This window comes from Sus scrofa, chromosome 5 (genome assembly GCF_000003025.6).
Source record: "Sus scrofa isolate TJ Tabasco breed Duroc chromosome 5, Sscrofa11.1, whole genome shotgun sequence".
Classification (NCBI taxonomy): Eukaryota; Metazoa; Chordata; class Mammalia; order Artiodactyla; family Suidae; genus Sus; species Sus scrofa.
Window position 1 is genome coordinate 70,131,322 of NC_010447.5, and position 19,881 is coordinate 70,151,202.

The 19,881-nt window shown below is 48.3% G+C and overlaps 2 protein-coding genes across 3 annotated transcripts in view; one reads left to right on the forward strand and one right to left on the reverse strand.

Annotated features, from left to right (window-relative positions):
- MICAL3 (microtubule associated monooxygenase, calponin and LIM domain containing 3) overlaps positions 1 to 1,648 on the reverse strand; it is a 245,086-nt gene extending 243,438 nt beyond the window's left edge. Inside the window, exon 1 of the mRNA XM_021092508.1 lies at positions 1,456 to 1,648. The gene's annotated coding sequence lies outside the window, so the exon portion shown is untranslated. The remainder of the gene's footprint in view (positions 1 to 1,455) is intronic.
- On the forward strand, positions 1,703 to 11,194 carry PEX26 (peroxisomal biogenesis factor 26). 2 transcript variants are annotated; one of them, XM_003126596.4, is made up of 5 exons: positions 1,703 to 2,529; positions 3,607 to 3,747; positions 4,194 to 4,489; positions 6,694 to 6,840; positions 8,711 to 11,194. In XM_003126596.4, the coding sequence occupies exons 1-5, from the start codon at positions 2,315 to 2,317 to the stop codon at positions 8,809 to 8,811; spliced, it is 900 nt and encodes a 299-aa protein (XP_003126644.2). In that variant the 5' UTR covers positions 1,703 to 2,314; the 3' UTR covers positions 8,812 to 11,194. The 2 variants fall into 2 exon arrangements, with proteins under 2 accessions (XP_003126644.2, XP_013853379.2); XM_013997925.2 differs by lacking the exon at positions 1,703 to 2,529 and adding an exon at positions 2,544 to 2,811 and having other exon boundaries at positions 8,711 to 11,168.

Below are 19,881 nucleotides of genomic sequence, written 5' to 3' on the forward strand. Positions count from 1 at the left end.
TCCCTCAGGTGGAATAAATTAGGACTGCTGTGTCTTAGCTTGAGATGGTCTGGCTTCATTAGATGGTCTGGCTCCATTATGTCAGCACTGTTACTCGGGAATCAGCTGGTGGGCATAAGAGTGCTAAGGGGTAGTGGTGACAGAGAGACCACTGCGTAGGCCCAGGTAGTCAGAGATTGGGCGAAACACAGAAATAGAAAAATCCTATTTTCATATTTTTTTTTTTTTTTTTTTTTTTTTGCAAACTCCCACTTCTTTAAATATCTTGACCTCATTCTAGGGATCACAGCACTGCACGTACTGGCAGGCTTGCTTCTTTTAAGGCTGTGCTGCCATCTCCTGGAAAATCCTGGGCAGAGCAAGAACCTTCTCTAGGATTAAGGAAGGGGCCTTTTTCTGGCAGCAAAAGCTTGGAAGTGGTGCTCCTGGAGGCAGAGGCCTGGTCCTGCCAGTCTCAACTGGCCCAGGCCTGGTCAGGTCTGTATTCTGACGCTACTACTGCTTTTCTGATTTTTCAGGGGAGACTTATAAGCCAATTCTGAGAAACAGTTTTTTGTTTGTTTACAGTCCAGTAATTATGCTATTACTAATGATCTTCATTATTGGCTGTCAAATCTGAGGCAGAACAGATAAAACATTTTGATAAATTCAGCCTTGAACTAATTCACTTTCCAGAGTGGAGTTTGCTCTGTGGGAAGAATATTGCCTGGAGAGAAAGGGGGACTTAGGGTGGACATCAAGTATGTGTTGGTCCCAAGGGCAGTGATTTCACCAATGGAGGCTAGTTCTGAGCATGAAAAGCACATTTTCTCTCTGCTCTACTTCAACCCTGGATTTACTGCTAGAAAACAAAGTTAAACGTAGTCACTGTTGTCACATCCAAGTTCTCTTTAAGCATTTATCACCATCTGACATACCACTGTATTTATTTTTAATTTTGCTCCCCTCTTTCACTATGATGGAAGCTCCACAAAGGAGGACATTTTTGTCTCCTTCGTTCATGTGGGATCCTCAGTGTTTAGAACAAGGCTGGCACTTAGTAGGTGTTAAATATCCACGGAAAAAGTGAAGTCCTGGCTTTATCACCTTATGCCATTATGGGGTCCACACTTCTCATCCCCAGAGTCTGATGGATTTTGTGCTTCTGCCTCAGCTTTCCAGGAGGACTTTTTGCAGAGGGTGGAAGGCCCTGGCTGGTGACCATGGAAGGGGATGCTGAGGCAGGCAGGTGCTGACCCTGTGCCTGGCCTGTCCGATTTAATCACAAGGGCAACGTTTTGGAGAGAGTGCAAATGGTAGGGAACTGGGAGGAACTGAAGCTCAGGGCTTAGCACAAACCTAGGAGGCTCTTCAAAGCCTGAGTGAAGCACAGAATATAATAATAAATGTAACTTCTGTATCTGTGTAAAATTACTTAATAATTACTATTAAAGCCAGGACGTATTGAATACTTACTCTGACTCAGTCCTTTACTGTAAACTGCATTACACACTGTACGGCTTTTTCACGGAATATCTATCTGGCATAAGACACGGAGGCTCAGTGTGGATCCCTGGACACAAGCGGACACAGCCCATCCGGCAGAGCGCGGTGGCCAAGCTCCTGCCCTTGGCTGGCTGTGTTTTTGCCACCTGCCAGTTGTGGGACCGGCAGCAAAACAAAAGAAGGAAGGACTGACGGGTGCTGGGCGGGGCCCGGGAGGAGGCGGTTCACAGACGCCCTCTCCTGCTCGCCGCCGGAGCCGTGTCCCTACAGAATCCAGGAGCTAGAGAAGCCGGAGGCCAGAGCCTCGGCCCGCAACAAGTACCCACCTCACCTCCCACAGCCCGCGGCTTGGGTCGGCTGGCTTCCTCCGACTGTGACGGCTTCTGGGGCGCCGTATGCCGGGGCTTGTAGTCCGAAGCCCCCCATCTGCGCCCCGGAGCGGGGCCGCTCCAGGAGCAAGACTACAACTCCCAGAGTGTCCCGCGCCGCCGGGCGCCGCTCTGCGCGCGCAGCGAAGCTGTCGGCGCCCACGTTCCCGCGCCGCTGGCGGCGGCTCAGCCCCTGGAGAGGGTCGGGGCAGACTCCTTCCCGGGCTCGGGGGTTCCAGTCCTTGTCGTGAGGCTGCGTCTCCAGGGACGCAGTGCTCTGCATATCCGAGGGTGCCAGGCTGTCCCTCGCTGGAGCCGCAGACAAGCCCAGCCGCGCCAATCTTTCCTTTACGGGCTGCGGCCTCGGGCGGTTCGTGGGCCAGGCTGTGAGGACCCTCTCTTCTCCCAGGCCGCACCGGACACCCTGCAGCCCCCAGAGGGCGGTCGCCCGGCGCCCGCCTATGAGGAGTGACCCCGCGACCTCTGCAGCCCCCCTGAGGGGGCTTGGGGGCCCCCTGCGGAGCAGCGAGCCGGTGCGCTCCTCCCCGGCCCCATCGGCAGCCGCACTTCTGCTGGAGGAGGCGGCCGACTTGCTGGTGGTGCACCTGGACTTTGCCGCGGCGCTCCGCACCTGCGAACGCGCGTGGCAGGGCCTGGCGGAGGAGCCCGCGGGCGCGTACGTGCTGGGCTCGGCTCCCTTCGGGTGACGGTGGGAGGGGCACCAGTCCCCAGGACTCTTGCCCTCCGATTGTTGGCGGAAGTCTTACTCCTTGCTTTCCTCAGGGGTGCCTGACCTTGTGCCCATTTTCTGAGGAGAAAGGGGAGGCACTGCCCGTTGAGGAGGAAGCAGTTGAGTCGTGTCACAGGGCTTAGTGGGAACCCACAGCCAATTCTTTCTCCCTGTTCCAGGGCAGAATGACATGAAGGGAAGACAGGATTGTATTGTTCAGTTGCTCCAGTAAGCAGGTGGTGGGAGGCTTGTCGAAGGTACACCCTCCACTGAGTTGTCCCCTTCTCACTTTGGCTGATGAGTGGGGATGGGGTTCAGGGCAGGAGTAGTGTTCCAGTTCTATTGAAGGGTCGGATCAAAGAATTAGAAACCTTGGTCTTGCGCTGCTTTTTCTAATGCTGCCGTCCTCTCTGGTAGTTGAAGGCATAATTTCTCTGTGGATTGTAAGGTTGGCTTAGGCCACACTAGGGAGGGGGTGGGTAGAGTAGTCAAAGCTGACCCCAGGGAGTAATGAATTGGGGAGCCCTGGCTGTGTGTTCAGGGGGTTGGTGAATAAATGCTGAAGGCTTTGATTTGGGTGCTTGGAGGTGCCTCTGTAGGTGGTGCTAGGAGGCCAGTAGTGGAGTTCCTGTGCCTGTACTGAGGCTATAACCTTTCAAATTCTTAGCTCCACCTCTCTTCCCACCCAAATATCTATGCTGTTTCTTGTCCTCTTCACCTAAGAAGTAAAGGAACCCTCCTGCTCATTAATCCACATTTCAACTGCATACAGAGCTGTGTGTTGGGCAGCTGCTGATTTGCTTCTAGATTTAGAGAAACTTTTAGCTCCTGGGAAAAGGGCAGTTTTCTCTTGTTTGGGGGCAGAAGACCACTTGTAATTGTGAGGTCCACTAGAACACCGGTGGGAGGGTAGAGGTGACGACTGCTGAATTTGGGAGCTGGTGAAGAAGAGTCCCAAGGTGGAGGTGGCAATGGCAATGCAGGGAAACCGCTTCTAAACTTGAATTGGCTTTTCCCTGACAGCTCCTTGGAGGTGAAATGCTCTCTCTGTGTTGTGGGAATCCAGGCCCTGGCGGAGATGGATCGGTGGCGGGAAGTCCTGTCTTGGGTTCTTCAGTATTACCAGATTCCTGAGAAGCTGCCCCCCAAAGTCCTGGAGTTGTGGTAGGTCCTTAGGTCCTTACCGCTTACCCACTGGGTCAGTGCAGGAGCAAGAGGGTTTTCCTGTCCTTTCCCAAATCAGTCCTGATAGCTCCTTTTCCCCCTTCCCTACTATTTCCCTCCAAATCTAATTCTTTTCATGTTTCTTTTCTTACCCCTAGACTTGAAACCCTAACAATAAATGATGAGGACGGAGGAATTTAGGAGTGGGGGAGGGGGAAAGTAAAGAATAGGAGACGTGAAATGGGACGACAGGAGTGGGGGTGTCAGAGCTGAGAGTGTTTCTTGCTACCCCTAAGATGGCAAGCTCCTAAGTAAGAGCTCCTGATTCTTGCCATGTCACCATCCCACAGGGAGGGGCTGGGTGGGAGGAGTGTGGTGGTTATGAGAAATTAAACTGCGAAGCACTGACTCCTCTTTTTGGGGGCTTGGGTTACATGGGGCTGCAGTGTTCTTTTATACAGCAAAATGCAAGAGCCTGGAGCCATGCTGGATGCAGTCAGCACTTGGCTCCGAGACCCCGACAATCAGGGCCTTCCGGAGTACAGAACCTTAGCAGAACTTCACCTGCAGCGGGTGCTGTTTCCTTTGGGCTGCTTGTCGGAGGCTGAAGAGCTAGTGGTGGGTTCTGCAGCCTTCAGTGAGGAGCAGCGGCTGGAAGCACTTCAGGCCATTAGTGTGGCAAGGCAACAGCAGAAACACAGACACTCTGGCTCAGAGGAGGCCCAGAAGCTTAACCAGGAAGGTAGGATGTTATTCTTCTGTGGCTTCTGAATTGTGGGCTTTCTCTCGGACTTTGGGCGCAATTCTTTGTATGGGTAACTTTGTATGAGATCACAGAATGAGAAGCCTGTTAAGTTGCTTAGAAAGCCCAGCCCAGACCTTCTGAAGTTGTCAGGGAAGGTAAGTGGTACAGGTCTCAGATCCTTGACTTTTGTCTCCTGAAAGAAAGTCACCTTCTGCTTGAGGTCCTATCGTTAGATCTTTTGCCACCACCAAGGTAGGTGGCCCGGGTAGGATGTTACTCCTTTAAAAGGGGGCCCAGGAATTCCCGTTATGGCTTAGCAGTTAACAAACCTGACTAGCATCCATGAGGACTTGGTTTGATCCCTGGCCTCACTTAGCGGGTTAAGGATCCAGTGTTGCCATAGCTGTGGTATAGGCCGAAGCTGTGGCCCTGATCGGACACCTAGTCTAGGAACCTCCATATGCCGCCAGTGCTGGCCCTAAGAAAGCAAATAAGTAAATAAAAGGGGGCCCAAATAGAGACACTGATGAGGTATGGTTGGGGTGCCTACAGGAAAATAAACAGCTGACAGTGTGGTAACTTGCTAACTTGACTTAGGAGATTGAGTTTGGGCCCCCACCCAGCTTCCTGTCTGCCTTTACTCACCAGATCTCTCAGTGTCTTCTTCCATCATTGATCTCTGCCCTCATTCAGGGCCAGCCCACCTCTGCCCATTAGGATGCAGTTTTACAAATGATGGAAACCACCCCAAGACTCAACACTGTAGGAGTTCCTGTTGTGGCTCAGAGCATTAAGAACCCAACGTTGTCTCTGTGAGGATACAGGTTCTATCCCTGGCCTCCCTCAGTGCATTAAGGATTCAGCATTGCTGCAAGCTGCGGTGTAGGTCACAGATGTGGCTTGGATCCACTGTTGCCCTGGTTGTGGCATAGCCTGGCAGCTGCAGCTCTGATTCGACCCCTAACCCAGGAACTAACTTCTATATGCAGCAGTTGTGGCCATAAAAACAAACAAACAAAAGTAAATAAATAAAGACCCAACACCATGCACCCAGCTGGCACCTACAGGGCGGTGGGGTTGTTTTGTTACAAAGGGACTTCCAAGGTCCTCTATTCCAGACCCTTCCCCTGAATCCTTTTCATCTTATTTTCCTTGAGTGATCATCTGTCTATGTGTGTGTACTTCCAAGGACAGAAAATTCAGTGTCTCCTGAAGCAGTTCGTTCTACCCGTGGGCTGTTCTGTAGGGAAGTTCTTCCTGATGCTGAGTTAGTTTCTCTCCTGCGGTTTTTATGTACTGATCCTTGTTTTTTCTGCTGGTAATATGTAGAATAGGCCTAATCCCTTTTGCATGAAAGGCCTTCAGCCATTAGGAGACTGTGATCTTGTGTCCAAAGTGTTTTTGTGTCCTTAAGAACATGGACCTGCTGGAGTTCCCGTCGTGGCACAGTAGAAACAAATCTGACTAGGAACCATGAGGTTGCGGGTTCGATCCCTGGCCTCGTTCAGTGGGTTAAGGATCTGGTATTGTCATGAGCTGTGGTGTAGACTGGCTTGGATCTGGTGTTGCTGCTGTGGCATAGGCTTGCAGCTATAGCTCTGACTCGACCCCTAGCCTCAGAATCTCCATATGCCGCGAGCGTGGCCCTAAAAAAACAAACAAACAAAAAAACGTGGACCTGCTAAGTTAGGATCATTTCTTTGCAAACAGGTTGTTGGCTTCAGGGACAACTGTGTGGTTCCCCAAACCCCTGCCTGTCCACTGCCTGGGGACGAGGTGCTCTGTCAGGGCTAGGAGGGCATTTCATGTTTGTACTCATAGTCCAGGGCTCTGAAATTCCTCACTGTACCTGTTAGGTGCCCTGTATTTTCTGCATTAACCCATCATCAGGAACTACTGCTCTGTATTACTCTGTGCCTATGTCTTAGGCCAAAATAGAAAGATTGCTGTAAAGTAATGAGATGTGCCTGATATCCCCAGCTGAGGAGACGTTTCTGTCAAAGTCCTCTCCTAAGATGATGATCTTCTAGTTATGTAGTCTGTCTTTAAGACATCTTTTGGGATTTCCAAACCCGGAGCCACTTTTTGAACTGGCTGAGAAAACCAGTCTTGTTACCCTTTGCTCGACTCTCATCAAGCCCAAAGGTCAGAGTAGGGAAGCTGGTTCTTATCCTGAAATTATGCTCTGTCTCCCTGGCCAGGCCCCTCCACCCACAAGTTCCTGTCACTACTGACGTTGCTCCGCCAGCTGTGGGACTCTGCAGTGAGCCACTTCTTTTCTCTACCCTTCAGAAGAAGCTTCCTGGCTGCCTTGCTGCTCTGCCTCTTGGTCGTGAGGTTTGATCCGGGTGAGTGAAGATGCCCGCTCCCCTTCGCACCCTCCAGGGTGGGAAGGAGCTGGAACTGAGGGGCCCTCCTGGGGTGGAGGTTCTCACTGGTCTCTTCTGCAAGAAGAGCAGGAGTCAGCCCGGCCCCCCTAGAAGGAGAGACCAGTCTTGGAGAAGGTCCACTCTGCCCTGTTGACCCTGAACATCCAGGGTGGACCCTGAGTAGAGCCTCAGAATTAAAAAGGAAAACTTCATCGTAACGTGTAAAAAGCAGTGCTAATTTAAAACATTAGATTGTAGAATTACATACACATTTTAGAGAATATGGAGAATAGAGAAAAGCATAAAGGAGAAAACGTAAGTCACCCATAAGTCTGCTACTGTAGTGGTTATGCTTCCAGTCTCTTTATGGGTAAAGATGGAGTATTTTAGAAACAGGAAAAAAAATTTCCTTGTGTATAACATACAGTCGCATTAATTATACTTGTCATGTTGTACATTATATCCCCAATGCTCATTTATTTTATAACTTAAAATTTACCTTTTGACGGACTTCTTCCAATTCTCCCCTCCCCCCATACGTATTCTTCAAAACCCAACTTTAAAGCTTTAAATGGCTAAATAATAATCCACTTTACAGAAACTTCCGTAATTGATTTTCCAACCCTATTGTTGGGCATTCTGGTTATTTCTTACTCTCTTTCCTGCTGCACTGTTTCCTGAGGGTTTATTCATCAGACCTGTAGGCCCTGGGCCAGAGGTTAGGAGCTCACAGGTAGACTTTTTTTGAGTTACTCTATGTGAGTTATGATCTAATCTCTACGTGTGAATTTAAATGTAGTATATAGAATTGTATAACTTCCAAAACTGGAAACCCTAACTCTAGTCCCTTCATTTTCTTTTCCTTTCGTTTTTGGTTGAGAAACCTAAGAATCATAGAGAAATGTAACTGGTCCAGGGTCTGCTGCTCTTGATTTAGTCTTAGATCTTCCCCGTGTCCCCCACTTCCCTTTTTCTGGCTGGGAGCTGTTTTGCATAGCCCAAGTTGTCCCTTTGACCTCTTGGCTGAAGGCAGAGCAGCAGTTCCCTCTGAACAGCTTTATTTGCTTTAGGAGTCACTAGTTGGCCCTCAGGAAAGGCAAGGAGAGTTCACGTTCATTCCTGTCCACGCTCTGGCCTTTTACTTTGTTCCAGAGACTTGGTAAAAATTTAGAAATTTTTTTGTGGTTCTTCCCAGTTCTTCAGCCTCATAAACACCGGTCTCCTGAGTGGGGATGGCAAGAGGCCTTTGGAGTGTCTTCAGCCAGAGTGCCCTGGCCACAGGCTGCCTCTCAGGGCAGCTTGGTTCCATGCAGAGGTGGTGCTGCAGGAGAAGAGAGCCCTTGGCTGGTCTGCAGCTAGAACTTGGTAGAGAGGTATTAACAGGTTAGACTAGTGGCTTTCTTGAAAATAACATCTTTCTTTTTAAGGAAGAAAAAAATCCATTAAAAAATCAGAATTCAAGACAAACCAACCAACTCAGCTCTCATTCATAAAAGATGAGTTTTACTTTTATTTTCAACCTAACATGATAAAAATAGGTAATACTGTTGTCTGGCTCCAAATTTAATAGGTACAAAAAGAAATGGAGTGAAATTCTCTTCCCATATTCATCTCCCTGGTTTTTTGTATATCAAAAAGTTGGATCGAAGTGTAGTACATGTGGATCTTTTTCTCAGGAAACCTAAGGTTGCTGTAATCCAAGAGGTGAATACATCCCAGAGACCATGTCCTGGAGGAGAGGAAATTCTTTGCTGTTGGGAGGGAGGAGGAGCACCAACACGGTCTCTCCCCCTGGGGGAGAGTGGGGGATGCAGGGCGGCGCACTGACCACTAACTGCTCTCCCTGCAGCTTCTCCTCACTCCCTGCCCTTCCTCTACAAGCTGGCTCAGATCTTCCATCGGATCCGTGAGGCCGTGTCTTCTCTCTGCCAGCTTCCCCTCCACGACTGAGTGGTCCTCCACTCGCCTCAACCCCCGGCTCCCCAAGGCAGCTGGACAAACAGAGCCTCTTCCCACAGCAGCCTGTCTCTGCTGCTGGATGGGCCCTGCCAGTGCGACCAGCCTAGTTAGAGAAGGGGCGGGTCCGGCCAGTGCACTGTGTCTTGCTGCCTGAGTGCCTTCCTCTTTGTACCCCAATATGGCTGGCTTGGTAGGTGGTGTGGAAACTGGGGCCAGAGAGCACAACCGTGCAGAGGCCCCTCACACAAGAGGGTTTGGGAAGGGCGAGTGTTTCGTCCTTGAAACATGCCATCTCCCTGCAGAGGCAGGGGGTGATTTTTTCATGTCAGGATGTTCTTGAAGCTGCAAGTTCAGAACAAGGCCCTGGTGGAGGGGCCTTGGCCTTTTGCTTGCCACAGTCTGGTCTGGTTTATCACTACAGCTCCCTGTGGTATGTGATGGGCTCTTCTTGCTGGGTAAGGGGACTTGGCCTGGTGCCTCCCGGGCTTCAGCTCAGAATTTCGGGTTGCCAGTGGCCCCCTCTCTCTCTGCCAACCCCTCCCCCTGCCCTGCGGGAGCTTACACTTTCCCCATGGCTGTTTTGTCAGGTTTTACTTGCATCCTTGCCTCCTTGGTACACGTGGCCACTGCTGGTTCCCCCCTTTCTATGCTCTGTTATTCTAGTTAAATTCTGTTGTCTGTGTAGTGCACAAGTATTTCTGCTCCTGCGGCCTGGAAAAGTAGGCCAGCCCAAAGGCTGATGGGCTGAAAATGGAACAGGGTAATCGGATGAGCTGGAAGGATGTGGAGGGGGTTGGCTCTGAAGACTGGGAGGAGTTTTATTCCTTGTCAGGGAAGGAGGCATTGGGGCCCTGGCTGAAGTGTTTCAGCATTTTCTGTCACTGGCCACAAGAATCCTATCTGTTTCTGTGCAAGCACGCGTAGAACACTCCTGGTGGAAGGATTCCAGGTGGCCCTGAAGACAGGAGGGCTGCAGGCGGCAGCTTCTCTGTCGTAAAATGCATGGAGGGAGTAAACTTCAGGCCCTGGGAAAGTTAGGTCCTGGGGTGTGGCCCTGGAAGCTAAGCTAAGAGTTGAGACCCCGTGGAGAGGAAGGGAGGGATTAGGTTTTGGGATCTCTCCTTTAGAAAGATTTTAATTTTAATTTTTTAATTTTTATTTTTTTCAAGTTTAATACTTTATTCCAGACATACCAAATGTGTTCTCATCTTTTTTGTATTGCGTTCCCTCTGGCCAGCAGACTTTCCCTTCTTTGTCACAAGGCTGATTCCTCCTGATCTTCCAAGAAGCTCTGCCTACCCTGCACTTAGAAAGATTTTTAAAATGCCGTTGTGTTCATAACCAAGGGAAAAAACTCTATAATGGCTTCCCCGGCCCAAGGATGAAACGCAGGTTCTTGAGTTTAAGGCCCTCAGGCACTGGTTTTGGCTGACACCCCCACTTTCATGTGGGCCTCTGATCCAGTCACCCACAGTCATGGTTTTCTCACACCTCTGTGCCCTTTACAGCCGCTGACCCCTCTGGAGGCCAGCTCTCCTTTTGCCTGGTAGCCCCTTAACCTTCCAGACTTACTCAAGGGAGTTCTTTCCTGCTGTCCCCTCTCCAGGCCCCTGGTTCACAGTCCTTCAGTGGTGGTGGTATTCCGTGACCTCTAGTAACAGCTCTTCGAAGCTGGGGGTGTGATTGTTGGAAAGAGATTTGACCTCATCTGTCAGTCAGTTCTCTCACAGGGGCTTTTGGGTGAGTGAGTAGCACCTCTTGTGAAATGCTTAGCCTGTGTCTTGCCTGGGGAAGAGCTCCCGGGAGGGGTGGCTGTGTCTCGAGTGCCCAGCCCAGTGCTAGAGATTAGAGGGCACTCAGACTGAGCAGCTGGAACTGACGTGACAAGAGGCCATGTGTGGGTTTTGTGTTGTGGAAGCTTCTTCCCCAAAGCCCCCGTGTGACCCTGTCCTAGGCCTCGAGGGTCTGCTTCCTGTTTGTCTTGAGCTCTCCAGTGTTGTCTGGCATCCAGCCCCCACTGTCCTAATGTGACAAGGAACTCGGACCCCCTGCTTGGGTGACTCAGCCTTTTCTGAGGATGCAGGCTGCTGTGCTGGTTAGTCCTCAGCTCTGGGATGCACGAGCTCGCAAGTGCAGGGAGGGCGCCTTGTCACACTAGTACCTGTGCTGTCCAGTGAGGTCACCACCACACGGCCTTTGAACCCTTGGAGTGTGGCTGGTCCAAATCACGATGTTCCGTAAATGTTAAATACACACTGGTGTCAAACACGTGGAACTCCAGAGTGGAATCTTGGTAATTTTTATATTGATTGCATGTTGAAATGACACTATTTTGGATATATTGGGCTAAATAAAATCTGTTACTAAAATTAATTTCACCTGTTTCTTTTACTTTTTATTGAGCTTCCAAAATGTTTGAACTTACATGGGGGGGGGGCTTGCGTTATGTTTCTGTGTCCCAGTGCTGTTCAGCACCCAGCACACAACCAGTCCAGAGATGCTGCCTGTGTGATGGGGTTTCCAGATGCAAGATCTGGAAAGACCACCTATTATAGCCCCTTTGTGAGTTAAGGCGATAGAGACCCCAGGGGCGAAGACAGGTCCCAGGGGCAGCCTGCGTGAGGACAGGGTCTCCTGACCTCCCCAGCCTTCCTCAGGCTGCACTTCACATGCCCTAAAATCAGTCACTGCCTGAAGCTCACTGTCAGTGCACGTGGACCTGTGAGGTTGGTTCTGTGGGTGCAGGGGAGGCTGGGGCAGGTGAGGTGAGGTGAGGAGGGAACTGGGCTGCAGTGGGTGGTCCTGGGTGGGAGTGGGAGGGCAACAGAGAGAAGGATGCAGGGTGCTGCTTCTATAAGGGGCATCTGAGGGCTGAGGGTGTATTTCATGGCTTTGTGCAGGTGACACTGTGTGCGTGTTTGCATGTGTGTGTAGACTTTAAAAACTATTTGAGTTTTACATGTATAGTACACAATTCAGAAGTCACAAAAGTGTGTTGGTGAAAAAATGTCCTTCCTTCCCCTCCACCTCTCCCAGCCTCCTGCCCTGAGCCACCACCGTTGTCATCTGTACCCTCCCAGGGCTAGTCTCTGATGTTAAGCTTGTCTTCCTCTATACAGATGATGGCAAACTACACACACATACCACACTCTTTCGTAAACTTCTCTTGGATGTTTGTTCCACATCAGGTCATGTAGCGCTTTCTCGTTCCTACCGGCTGCTCTGTATTCCGTTGCATGATAGTGTCACAGTATAAATCCTTCCCTTTTTATTTATTTTATTTTACTTTAATTTTTGGGTTTTTTTTTTTTTTTCTTCTTTTTTTAGCCACACCTGTGGCATGTGAAAGTTCCCAGGCCAGCGATCAAACTTGTGCTGCAGTTGTGGCAACACCAGATCCTTAACCCATTGTACCACACATGAGTGTCCTCTCTGCCTTTTTTTGTCATTTAGGGCTGCACCCTCGGCATATGGAGGTTCCCAGGCTAGGGACTGAATTGGAGCTGCAGCTGCCAGCCTATGCCACAGCTATAGCAATGCCAGATCAGAGCTGCATCTGCGACCTACACCACAGCTCATGGCAATGCTGGATCCTTAACCCACTGAGTGAGGCCAGGGATTGAACCATGTTCTCATGGATACTAGTTGGGTTCATTAACCACTGAGCCACAACAGGAACTCCCTCTTTCCCCTTTTTTTAAAAAACATTTTTAATTAACATGTAGTTGATTTACAGTGTTGTGACAATTTCTACTGTATAGCTAAGTGACCCAGTCATACATATATATATTCCATATTATCTTCCCTCATGGTCTCATATTATCTTTCATTATGGTCTATCCCAAGAGATTGGATATAGTTCTCTGTGCTGTATGGTAGGACCTCATTTTTTATCCGTCTAACCCCTTTCCCCTTTTAATGCAGTGAAACCTCTCCACCCCCTCCTTAGCCCTAGTTTAAGATTAACAGGTGGTGGTCATGCCTCTACTGTTACTTCCTAGCAAACAGTGGTCTGTCCAGCCTGCTTGGTAGCTGCCATAGACATGGGAAACTCAAAGATGGCCTTTCACACTCCAGACATTCCACTTCTGAATCTGGAATGGCAGTGTTTCTGGCCGTCTGCTAAATGGGCTGGAGGAAATGGCAGAGAGGCCTGGCACGAACTGTGAACGGGTGTCTGTCCACTGCCTCTGCTCCCTCCCCTGGGCATGTGGACCGCTGCCTCTGCACCCGTGGGGGCCTGTTTTAATTCTCTCATTTTACTCTGGTTTAGGCAAGCTTCCTGAGGCTTCCCTCACCACCTGCTAGAGCTGCTCTTTTGAACTTAATACAGGGAGTATTGACGTGCAAAATGGTTTCTCTGGAAGCCTTAGTTTTTGGACCAGTGAGGAGCCGAATTAAAAGCAGTGGGCACAGTGCCTTTATCAGCCTGTGAAACCTGTCTCTGTGCCGTTCCTCCAGGAATGAAGCAGGATCTGGGTATTTTTTGCCAGCCTCTAGGCCTCTTGATAAAACAACAGATGTTTTTCTTATCTTAAAGCAATGCATATATATTTTAGAAAATTTTTAAGATTGTGTAAAAGTAAATGTGGGACTCGTGATACCATTGCTTCGAGAGAACCATTGTAATGTTGGTTTTCTTTCAGTTCTGTTTTTCAAACATCCAACCCTCTTGGTAGCCCCAGTGCTTGAGAACCTTTGAAAAAGTGGCTGTTTGCAAACAGGTCTGTGTAGGAGAAGGACTGACTGGCAGGGCTGCAGGCGGAGGGAAGACTGAGGTATAAGAGCAGTGGGGCCACCAGAACCCACTGTCACTGGCAGGTCACCCAGATAGGTGGGCTTTTATGACCCATTTCTGATTTCAATACTGACCCAAGCTCATCTTTAACACTGTTTCCCAGCTGTTCTTTGCAAGCACCTCTTTGAAACTTTCCGTATCTCTTTGTCACTCTTTGTACCATCCAAGGTGACTGATAGGCATAAGATAATAATTGGAAGACTTGGTTGAAAACCAAAAGGATTTTTACAGAAATATGTCAGCATAGATAAAGGTCACTTTAAATAGCATCAACATTATGAGGAGAGATTCCTTAGGCAGAAAAGGAACGTGTATAGTCCCTAGACAGTGACCAGCAGTCTCTCACCCTTAGAGCTGCATTAAGGTCTAGAAAAAGGCACTGATACTTTTATGTAAGAGGTTTGTTTTCCAGATGCCACAGGTGTCATCCCTTTCTTGGCTCCTTGCTGCCCTGACCACGGTAACTCCTCCCGTTCTGGGTCTTTGGCTGGTTTCCCTTTGCTCTTGGCCTTTGTACGTGGAGGGAGCACCCTCCGGGCTCTGCCACAGGTTCACTCTCTGGGTGGCCGCCTCCATCTGCTGTACCTGTCAGGCTTCATCTAGCCACGCTCCTGCAGACTTACTTCCCTCCCCAGGTCCCCCATCCGGACTCTTGGCCTTTGTCTTGTTCCTGATCATCTTCACCCCCAAACCCCTCAGGCCCCAGCTCTCCCTCTACGTCATCTTTCCGTCAGATCATGACTCACTCACCCAGATTCCTCCACCTGAGATGCCTCCACTGGCTACTCTCACTGTGGTGATGATGTTTTCTTTTCAGCCAGTCTTTTGCACTTAGTAGACAAGCCATTCATTCACCAAGTCTGTAGGTACTTGTTTTATTCTTTAACTGTTTTAGGGGGTCATATCTTGTCCCTCCAACCAGATAAAAGCCTTTGTGGGGGGCAGGGAGCATATCTTCTAACACCAGCAACAGCTGACATTTGTGAGGTACTCCTGTGCCAGCACCACGCTAAACACTTGGCGAGCCAGTGGGGTGGGTTTGGGATAGGGTTACAGAGGTAAGTACCTTGTCCTATTGTGGTTGTGTTGGGATCTGAGCCTTGGCAGGCTGGCAGTGGTGTTTATGTTCTTACGGCCCCCGTGACACCTAGAATGAGGCCATGCAGTGAAGGCTTATTGGATGGACTTGGATTTGGCCTTCGAAACTAGAAAAAGAAATAGAAGCAAGAAATGCTGGTGGGGGAGCAGGAGGGACCCTGCTCAGATGAGCTGGTGATGACACAGCTGGCGGGCATCCTTGCGGGTAGACATGAGTGCTGGCTGGTGATCCCATCAGATGCCTCACTCAGGTGAGTTGAGCCCTTGGTCCTCAGCAAGATCCCAAGGAATGGACTGCCTTCTCCAAAAGGAAGCCACTCTGTCTCTGACCCCTTCACTGTAGTGCCGGTTTTGCCACCTTGCCTGCTTCATTGCCTAGCTGGAGAGCTGGTAAAGTTGTCTTGTTCCCTCACAAGTTCTGGACCTCCCTGAGCCCTGATGGTACCCCCTGCTCTGGAACGTTCTGAGGATCTGACCACCTTTCCTTGGTTGTAATTACTTCTGTCCCATTCACAGATATCATGGTCTCCTTGGTGACAATAGCTGCTTCAGAGTCACTAAGACAATGGCTCAAAGACATGTACTGCTAGTTCTCCCAAGAAACATGAAGTTTTACAAGGCTTTTTTGGAGAAACAAGGTCTAAACTCAATGGAGTGATTTTGCTATATGAGTGAGAAGGGACGCTGGGGCCACGATGGCTGAGCCCTACTTTGACTCTGGACAAATTATCTTCCCTGTGCTTTAGTTTCTTTATCTATAATGTGAGGATTATTGTATTTACTTCATGTGTTCACTGAAGATCTTATTGAATTTTCTGAATGTGTAGTACCTTCAGGAAGAACATGCAGGCCAACCTGCCCAGTCCCATTCCTGTCCTCCAGCCAGCAAGTTCCTCCTCCAGAGGCAGCCTCTGCTGCTTGTCTTTATTTCTCCTTCTAGAATTTCTTTGTATATGAATTTTAAAAAGTTTGAATATAGATACCACTTTCTCCTTTTTAAAAAAAAATCTATGTAATGTAAACTGTTTTATTCATTTTTTATTTTCCAAGAAGTGGCATAATTTTGAGGTCTATAAAGAGAAATAAATTATTATAATGTGGACTTTTAGAAATAGAACTAGGCTGATTTGTGTTCCAGCTCTGCTGCTAAATTGTTTTATCTTTGCAAAAATCACTTAATCTTTAGGTCTCAATTTTCTTACCTCAGAAATGGGGATAAAAATTTCTGCCTTATTTTCTTTATAATACTTTTTTGTCACATGAGCAAAAGTTGACTAAAAAAAAATTGAGGCAGAGCTTCCATGCCTGCCCGCTTACGTCTCTCACAATCTTCCTATCCTAATAAATCTATTTCTTGCCCATCCAAAAAAAAAAAAACTTTGAAAAGTTTAAGTGATACATATACACAGAATACTAAAAAATATTTACTATTATAAAATAGGATGGTTAAGTCTTTTTCATAAAATAGACTTAAAATATTTGAAACAGATGCATGAAATAGAAAGGTTAGTTAGACATTGACTTTCCATATAGGCACATTTAGTTGGATTAAGTAAAATTAATAGTCCACAATGATCTGTGTATAGTTACAGAGGCAACTGCAAATTAACACTTTCTCTAGGCCATGTAAAATAAGCAGGACTAGGCCAAGAACTGACACGCTCTTTGCCTTACCTTTTGCTTAAGGCTTGTGAGAAGAGGGAGGTGGGGCTGGTAAGTGGGGAGGTGGTGGGGTTTAGGAGATAACATTTGGTTTGGTAAAGACAGAGGCTAGGGGGAGTTCCCATTGTGGCTCAGTGGGTTAAGGACCTCACATTGTCTCTGTGAGGTTGCAGGTTCTATCCCTGGCCTCACTCAGTGGGTTAAGGATCCGTGTTGCCATAAGCTGTGGCATAGGTTGCAGATGTGGCTCAGATCTGGTGTTGCTGTGGCTGTGGTGTAGGCCTGAATTGTGGCTCATTCAACCCCTAGTTCAGGAACTTCCAGATGCCGCAAATGTGTCTGTAAAAAGGAAAAGAAAAAAAAAAAAAAAAAAGCAGAGGCTGGGGTTGTGACTTGGGAGGGTGATTCTGTCTGAAAGACAGGAGAGATCACAACAGGGAAGAGGTGCAGGTGGGTGCATGATTTTTAAAAATGGATCTGTGAGGCAGTACTACTGGGGACAAAACTCCATCAAATTGATCAGAGTGAAAAATAGCTGGGGCCCTAGCCTGGCTCTGCTGCTGCATGAGATGACTAGACTTTATTTTCAAGTTTGGGAACAGGCCACTTTACTCATTATATTTGTAAGACATGAAATGTGTTCATTCAAACAGCCTTACTAAAATACCATAAAAACAACAGCATGTCATCTTCTTTTCGATATATATGCACATCTGTTATAAACATGTATCTGGTACTTAAAAAAAATTTTTTTTTTTAGGGCCACACCTGTGGCATTTGGAAGTTCCCAGGCTAGGGGTCGAATTGGAGCTGCAGCTGTGACCTATAACACAGCTTGTAGCAATGCTCTATCCTATGGGTCCTTAACCCACTGAGCGAGGCCAGGGATTGAATCCACATCCTCACAGACGCTATGTCAGGTTCTTAATCTGCTGAGCCACAACGGGAACTCCTATATCTAGTACTTTCAGTTTTGCATTCTTCTTCTATTCAGTTTCAACATTACTACTTTTTTACTATGTATTTGTTTGCTGGGGTTGCTGAAACAAGTTGCCACAAACTGGGGAGCTTCAAAAAGCAGAAGCTTTCTCACACCTCTGGAGGGTGAAAGTCCAGAGTCAAGGCGTCTCCCTCCAGAGGCTCTGGAAGAATCCTTCCTTGCGTCTTCCAGCATCTGGGGGCTCCAGGTGGCCTCGGCTTGTGGCCACATCACTCCAGCCTCTGCCTCCATCTTCATTTGGCCGCCTTCTATGTTTGTCTTTTTTTCTGTCTCTTACAATGTCACTGATTTTAATACACAGCCTAATCCAGGATGATGTTATCTTGAGATCTTAATTACATCTGCAAAGACCTTTATTCCAAACGAGGTGATGGTTGAGGTTCCAAGGGACCAATCTTTGGGGCCTCAGTTCTCCATTTTAGCAGCCACATGATACTCCTTCCTACTGATATGTTGGCTGTTTCAGTTCTTTCCAGCTTTTTGCTAATATGAACAATAACTCTCAACAGACTGCATGTGTAAAGGTCATGAAACAGCACTGTTATTTTCCTCACGGGTTATTTTTCTAAAGTGGATTTATGACAATGATGAGAGTGATTTTCCAGCTCTTTTAACATACTGCCAGGGTATGGGCCAGAAAGACTGGATCACTGATACCCACAGCATTATGTGAAATATTTGGAAAACAGAATCCAGCAATGTTTCAGTGACCGACAGGATGCAGACATCCAACAAGCAAAGAATCAGCTGTGTACAGAACCCCAAGGCCTCAGAGAAGATGTGACTTGACTGCCTTGTCTTTCCTTGGTGCCTCTTTGTCCCATGTAGCTCATTTGGAGCTTTTTTTTTTTTTTTTTTTTTTTGGTCTTTTTAGGGCTGCATCTGCTGGCCACAGCCACAGCAATGTGGGATCCAGTCTGCATCAGTGACCTAAACCACAGCTTATGGCAACGCTGTGCGAGGCCAGGGATCGAACCAAGTCCTTATGGATACTGGTCGGATTTGTTACCACTGAGCCATGATGGGAACTCCCATGTTTGGTGCTTTTTAAGGGGCTGGCATCTGAAGAAAGTAGTGGTCACCTGATTGGTAATAGAGCCTTGAGTGAGGGTGAGGGCTGGCCTCTGCTCAGTTGGCGCCAGCTCCTGAAGGAGATAAGTTTTTCTTAGTTCTCCAAGCTCAGTGTTCTCTGCACTTTGCTGGCCTGTCCCTGACCCCAGTCCTGAGTGCCCACTGCCTCCCACCCTCAATGTCTAGTTTTTCTGCTGAGTTCTCTTGGCCTAAAGGGTGGTGACCTAAAGGGCTTCCCCTAGGGGAAGTGAACTTAGCAGGGATCAAAGGCAGGGCCATGGAGATGATGCTCTGAAAGCTTCTGCTTCTGACATCAGTCTGTTGGTAGGAGGGGAACAGGGGAAGAATCAGAGCCATTAGGAAAATGCTTCCATCCCCAACTTATAACAAGGCCACGCAGACCCTCCTCAGTTGGTTTTGGAAGGGGACTCACCTGGGAAAAGGGCCAGCTGTGTGGTGAGGCTCCACATTTGTCCGAAATTCACCTTTTATTGGCGGTCTCGATTACGGCTGCCGGAACTGTGCAGCCCTCAGAGGGAAACCACTTCATCTGTGAGTCTTACCATAGATGCCCTCTTCCCTGTGGCGTCTGAGACACGTGTGTGTGTGTGTGTGTTCACATACGAGTGGTCTTAAGGCAGGAGATCACCAGAGTTAAATACATATGGCAAGTATGTAAATCTAGATCATCAGATTATGAAATGTAGTTTCCTCCTAGAATTCCAGGCTCCCCCCCAGCAGTGTGAGTGCCGGGGAAGTAACAGGTCTTTCTCCTCTGGGCTCCAGGCTCCCTCTGCAAGGTAACTCCATCTTCACACTTGTCCCTTGAGCAGCTGGATATCTGTCTCAGAGTCTAGCTGAGAGCTCCAGGACAGGCCCCTACCTGAGGTTCCATTTGTAGGTGATGGTTAAACATTGAGCTCAGCCTATGGAGCCTGACTTCCTGAGTGCAGCTCTATCTCTTTCAGTTCTAAGTTTCAGGTTCTTCATCTATACAATGGGGATAATAAAAAGGTTAATTTCAGAGGACTCTTGTGAGGAATAAAATAGATAAGCACTAAGAACATCATTTGGCGCACACTTACACATCATGAAGACTGACTTCTGGGGGTCGGGGTGATAGAAATGATCTTACCTCCTACTCAGATGGGTGGGCCTCAACTCTGTGGACATCACTATAATTATTGTATTTGAGAATATGACCCCACAGCACAAAATCCACGCAAGAAGAACTGACTCACACATGGTAACTGGAGTGTGGCGGGTGTGGCGTGGTCTCTTTAGTAGGCCTAAATCAATCATCAATAGGTTGGATTTTAAAAAAATCATTGCAAAAACTAATTTATTTCACTCTTTTTATAGGAACCAGACAAACTCTGGATCCCAGCTGGGTCCAAGTCACCTATTTTTGAGGCTGATTTATAAAAATCTC

What these genes read in the sequence shown, in the direction of transcription:
- PEX26 (XM_003126596.4), top strand. Translation starts at nt 2,315, where the DNA reads ATGAGGAGTGACCCCGCGACCTCTGCAGCCCCCCTGAGGGGGCTTGGG. An exon ending in GCGGAGGAGCCCGCGGGCGC is followed by an intron (nt 2,530 to 3,606) that starts GTACGTGCTGGG and finishes TTTCCCTGACAG; the next exon opens with CTCCTTGGAGGTGAAATGCT. An exon ending in GGTCGTGAGGTTTGATCCGG is followed by an intron (nt 6,841 to 8,710) that starts GTGAGTGAAGAT and finishes CTCTCCCTGCAG; the next exon opens with CTTCTCCTCACTCCCTGCCC.